General features: G+C 54.1%; 1 protein-coding gene across 4 annotated transcripts in view; it reads right to left on the bottom strand.

The window, feature by feature from the left end:
* Positions 1–745: 745 nt before the first annotated feature.
* Positions 746–6,000, bottom strand: part of Afap1 (actin filament associated protein 1) — a 111,804-nt gene continuing 106,549 nt past the window's right edge. For all 4 annotated transcript variants that reach the window (XM_059275757.1, XM_059275759.1, XM_059275760.1 and 1 more), the window contains 3 exons: positions 4,535–4,725; positions 3,035–3,199; positions 746–960 (listed from right to left, as the gene is read on the bottom strand). In XM_059275757.1, coding sequence (XP_059131740.1) covers positions 934–960; positions 3,035–3,199; positions 4,535–4,725 — 383 coding nt within the window. In that variant the 3' untranslated portion in view covers positions 746–933. The remainder of the gene's footprint in view (positions 961–3,034; positions 3,200–4,534; positions 4,726–6,000) is intronic.

Genomic DNA, 6,000 nt, shown 5'->3' with positions numbered 1-6,000 from the left:
CTGGAGGGAAGTGCTCTGGAAGGATTCATCTCTGTTCCAAGACATTCCAGGCTTGACTATAGGTTCTCGAACCTGCTCTGTTTCCAAAGAAAGCTCTGGCCTCGATTAGATCCACAGGTAGATGGTGACTGTACGTCTCCTGGGCTGAGGAGCTCCTGCCAGAAGCAGGGGAGGCTGGGGTCTCAGGTCAAGGGGAAGGACAATTGCTAGCCAAGGACCAAAAGCTCTGTGCTGCCTCTCAAAATACATCATAAAATGGGAAACAGGGTCTCTGAAAAGTCCCTAACATCTAATCATAGCACATGATAAAGGGGGATGTTTTCTTTAAAAGAGAACAAACAAAAAACACTAGTAAAAAGAATGGCAACTTTTCCATCCTGGTGACAAAATGTCTATCCAAAAACTAAACCAAACCTTAAAAATCGCTTCACAGCACTATTCCTCATGGCTTCACCTCCAGTGACAAGGGGACAGGCTGGGGGGGGGGGAGTGCTGCAGAGACACAAGGAGTTCATGCTGCCACAGAGCAGGACTCTCTGGCAAACAGGGTGATGTGTGCAGCTCTGGCCGCACACAGGGAAGACTTGGGCCACTCCATCTCACAAGGGTACATGGTTCATGGGCTGCAAGCTGGGGTTGAGGTGTCCTCAGAACCATGACTGCCCCATCTGCCAGAGGGTGCTTCAAAACAACTTGTTGACCCCTTTTGTTTCTGTTTTTTAAAAAGTAAGTTTGGACACCAAAGTCTTAAAGTAAACTTTTCTAAAGGGCACCATCATACAGTAGAGAGCGTGCACGCAAGCTGGCCAAGGGTCAGCGTCAGACTCAGTCCAGACTTCTGAAGTCATGCTCAGGCCACTTTGGGAGGCGCACATGTCACACTTGAGGCTGGTGGCAGGACGCAGTCTCTGTCTGGGTGCGGTTGGCCTCCCTCTAGGTCCCATTCTTCAGCTCCCACTCCTGGAGAAGAAACATGTGTGAATGCAGGCCGTTTGATCTCGGCTACCACAAACTTCCATAGGCCCCCATGGCCCTACACAGCGTGGGGGCTCAGCCACAGACAACAGAATGCAGGCTTCCCCTGAACAAAAGAATCATCAAGCACATTCGCTTCTATGGAGACAGTCAGGGAGAAACACAATCCAAATACCTGACAGGAGCCAAAAGGTAAATGTGGTCTCCAGACATGGGACACTCATCAGGCTGAACAAGGAAGGGAGGGCTGACCCTGGAACATCATGATCTCCAGGATACCATGTAAGTAAGGACCACATAGAACCACGTATTTAGCCCAAGGCAGTCAAGTTCAAGTATCGTGGTGGGTACCAGGGGCAAGGGAAGAAGGTGGTGTTGGTGTGTCAGGGACAGTCTAGGAAGATGAAGTTCTGGAGGTGGATGCTAACGAGGCATACACTTGGAAATGTCCAGTAGGTCAGGTTGGCTTTGCTTATTTTACAAGAAAGTGAACGTTGGAAAGTGTGGATGGATGGGTGGATGGATGGATGGATGGGTGGGTGGAGGGGACACACTCCCAGGGATGGTGGCAGGCCCTGAATGCTGCTCTCAGACATGGTCCTCTCAGCACCTATTCTCAGCCACCATGGAGGTATCTGAGGAGGCTGAGATGGGGAATCTGGCCAGGCATGCTCCTTTGCAGAGTCAAGCCACCAGGCAAGCCTGTGGTGCCCCGTGCCCCCTCCTTCGCCTTGGTGTGTGTTTTTGTTTCTGCCAACAACTCCACTAGGGTTCTTATTTCTGCCAGTGTGGTGCCATCAGCCATTAATTACACTTGAACTTTTGATTCTAAAAATGTCAAGAGACATTCCAATCTAGTCAGTATGTCCCCAACCCAACCTCATGTCCAGGGGGGCCCCTCTGACACTAGGGCCACCCTGCTCAAGGCCACTCTTGAGGCTGTGTCAGGCCAGCTGCTGTGACAAGAGCCTCCACACCTCCTGTCTGTGTGCTGGCTCCAGCTGGGCCAGAAGCAGCTACCCCCTCCTGTGCTGCAGGGGAACTGTCTGGAGGTGGCTGTGTCTCACACTGGCAGTCACAGGCTTCCTTTTTTTCCACGGCATGGCTTCTCCCCTCTCTTCTCTGATGGTAAAGAAACTGGGAGAGGGATCACACAGCTTCATTCTAACACAGCTCAGGCAAAATGATCCTCTGCAAAGCGGAAGCTGGCTATAGACTAAGGCCTCATGGATGCTCAGGGAAGCCACTGGAATGCCAGCTCAGTAACCTTCTTCCCCAACTAGCCATGGAGCCTTCTAGAAAGCATGCTTGCTGGGGAAGCACACACACTAAGAGGCTGGGCAAGCACACCATCCCAGGATACTCGAAGAACATAGCACAGTCCTTGCCCTCCATGCAGGCTGTCCTGCTGAAAGCAAAGTGCTTCCAGCTCCTGGGAAAGGGGCTTGACCTGCTGAGGGAGACCCAGTGCCAGTACTACGAGGACTCGAGACGGTGCAGGGTGCATGCTCAGCCTCCTCCATCTCAGAACAGAGGGACACCATCTAGACTCAGGTCCCATGCCCAGCTCAGCTCAGTTCAACCTACAGCTGCTTCCGTCACCGTGGATGAGAAGTGCTGGCTCTGGTTATCTGGAAATTTTGCTTTGAGAATCCCTAGGATTTAATCATGGCAAAGGTTGTTGGTGGCTCCTCTCCGTGACTGCAGGAGAGGAGGGACCCTGGGCTGATGGCCAGGGTGCTGGGGACAGCCTGGAAAGAAAAAATGCCTTTCTGGCTTTTTCTTTCTTTCTTCTTTGGAGAATCACAGCATGTAAGTGCTAGAAAGGATGTTGTGGTCACTCAGTCACTCAGCCTAATCTGTGCTGCCCAAAGGAGGGCAAGCCCAAGGGGGTGCAGTCTGTCCACTTGAGAGGTGACCTGAAGCTCTGGGGTTCCCGGTTTGGTGGTTGTCTTTGAACCCCAGTCCCTAAGGGTATGCATGGGAGCTGGAAGAGGCTGAGTGCCAAGTGCAGTGGGGTTCACTTTGCTCGGGTACCCGGCCCTGCCAGGAGGCTCACCTTGGCCTTCTGCAGCACATGCCCACGGCAAGGCGAGCTGCCCGAGGATGGCTGGATCTTCTTCAGGACGGCTGCACTGTTCACAGGCAGGGGCCCCTCAGCATCACTTGTATCACAGCTGGAGATGGGAGAACTTTCCAGAGTCCGATGCCGAAACACAGGAGACTGTCAAGGAGAGGGGAGCCCTGCGTGAGGGTGGTTCTCGGCCACTGGCATTTCTCAGGGAAAAACAGTTTGGTTAAGAAGAAATTGGTTTGGAAATGGGCAAAACTAGGAAGGAGCACCACAGCCAGGGCCTGAGCACCTTTGGACAGTGCAAGTAAGAAAGAAAAGCTGCGGCCAAGGGGCGGATCCAGGCCCACACTCCTCCCCTCACCGCCTCTCGTCTAAGTTTGCAAGTGTTTCCTGGAGCTGCCTGCTACTGAATGGGTCCGGCCTGGTAGTAGAAGCTGCCATTGTCCCTGGTCACCAGACAGCACTAGGCTGGTGACCAGGGACAACGAGGGGCCCCCAAGTGGCACTGAGGGTCTGTGACCACTCTCCCTTTGCACATGCTGGAGAGAAATTTCTGGAAAGCTTAAAATGAAACAACTTATCTCTCCAGCTGCCTTGGGCCTGACTTTGGCTTGCTGGCTCTTCCACAAAGGATCGCAAACCGTCCTTTGGGAAAGCACAGCACTATGGAGACCACGTTATCATCAATAACACAGAGCACCGAAACACATTGGGATGTGCAGGATGTCAGCCCAGAACTCCTGGGGGGGCTCCTGACTAGGGCGCTCCCGGCTCAATGTTTTGATGGCATGGATCTTCCCTTGGACATCAGAGGCAGCATTGGCTCTGGGTGGGTGTTGGTTGCTGGTGCAAGAGGGTGTCTCTGGGGGTGGCCAGGCAGTAGGCTGTCTGCGACAGAAGCACCTGCCCGACAAGCCGCCCTGCTGAGGAAGTGGCCTGTTACAGTTACACAGAGTGCTGCCACCAATGCCAGGAGGTGATGACAGCCACAGTGCAGAGACAGGACCCTCAGGAACACAGCAGGCCCTAGAGCATGGCCATCCAGGCCTGAGCCTCTGAAGGCCATGCTTACTCCTGGCCAGGGGACAGTTGGGGACAACAGCAAGTCCCAGCAGCTGAGTCAGGTGAGGATGAGGAGCCATGACTAAAGGTCAGGGCTCAGACTTGACACATTGACGCCCTCATGCCAGATTTAGGGACTAGATCGTGTTACTGTCACAGCAGCTTCCAGAGCCCTGGTAGCACTGTCAGGGAGTGCTGGGGGTGAGTTTCTGCCTAACAAGCTGGCATCGAGTCAGATCTGACCATGCAGAGGAGGGACATGGACTCGGTACTGCCTTTAAATACTCTGTGAACATAAGAGAGGCCAATGTTTCACACACTGGGGCACAGTACAAACATTAGCCTGATACCACTCATGGCAGTGAGCGAGCTGCCTGAGAGACCACGGGGCACTTCCCTGTGCTGTGCCTTCAGGACACTTACCTGTGGACTCGATGTCCCTGACTTGGGCTCGATGGCCAGTCCTAGGGTGACGCCACCTGCCAAGGCCTTCTTCAGGCTCTCCTTGACCTCCGTCAGCTCCAGCTCCAGGCTGACCCGCTCCGCCTCCCTCTGCTTACATTCTTCTTCCAGCCTCTTCAGCTTGTCCTCCAGGGCCACCTGGGGCTTCCTGCCTAAAATCCCAGGGACACATGGTCACCTCACAGAGGCGCTGACAGAGCTGAGTTCTGCCAGGTCTTGCCCACAAGCTTGAGGGGCCTCAGGACACTCACTTAAAGGGTACGGCGTCCAATGGGGCCCCTGACTGGGAGGTCTCAAATTCTACCAGTTTTGTGTGGGCTATTGTATAAGCTGCTGTGGTTTAAAAAACAGCAGCAGCAGCAACAACAACATGGTCCATGTCTCTGTGGGACTTGCCATGCATTTCTCTAGGGCTTGTCAGTTAACTTATTTATTTGAAATTTGGCGCGATGACCAACAAGGGCAGGAAATGCACAGAGGTGGGCAGAGAAGAAACCGAGTCAGGGAGGTGGCCAAACACAGGAAGCAGGGAGCCTGGCCTCTGAGGGACCATGCTGTAACCCTTCGGCATCTGTCATGTGCCTTGACACAGGCAGGTGAAGAAGCTGGTCAATCCACGCTCCCTCCATGTCACAGACTCAGCTTTCCATCTCTCCCAGGTAGCCTGATACTGACACCCTGCCCAACCTGCTCCCACAGACTATCCTAACGGGCCCACCTGCACCCCCTTCCTGTTCTCTGCTCCCCAAATCACTTCCCATAATTCAGACAGAGTTCAGTTCTGGTTAACTATGATGGGCATATACACCACCTCAGCCAGCATTGAAACCTCCTGGAAGCTAGTGCTCCCCCCCACCCCCAGTCTTCCCTATCCACTGCACATCTCCCCTTCTCAGCTGGCAGAAGCTAAATCTAAAAAGTCAGCCATGCCCCTGCGGGGGTGCTAGCCAGGATCAGGGGGAGATGTCAGTTTCCATCCCAGATTGGGAGATCTGGCAGGAGGAAGGCACAGCCTGGGCCTGGGTACCACTCATCTCCAGACACCGCTACCCTGACAGCTGTTCCTTGCTCACTGTCCCTCTTCCAGGATCACTAACACAGTCTTTTCCCCTGGTCCTCAAACCCAGGTGCAGCCTTGCTCTCCCCAGGCCTTCCTAAGAATAGAGAGCTGCTTCTTCCCAGGCAGAGCCCTGAGAAAACTTCTCAGCCCTGGGGGCTGCCCTCCTTCACAGAAGCCCCACAGAGTTACCTCAGACAAGGAACAAACCCTGCCAACCTTCTTGGCTCTTAGCAGCTGAGGCTGAAATTGCTGGGGTCAGGTCACAGCCCTTGCCTATGGTGGCACTCATGCCTCAACCAACCCTGTGCTGCCCTGGGCTCCCCACAAGGCCAGCACCCCAGGAGCAATGCCACCTTGCGGCTCACAG

The sequence above is a fragment of the Peromyscus eremicus genome, chromosome 10, assembly GCF_949786415.1.
Source record: "Peromyscus eremicus chromosome 10, PerEre_H2_v1, whole genome shotgun sequence".
NCBI lineage: Eukaryota > Metazoa > Chordata > Mammalia > Rodentia > Cricetidae > Peromyscus > Peromyscus eremicus.
This window is presented reverse-complemented; position numbering and strand designations above follow the sequence as displayed.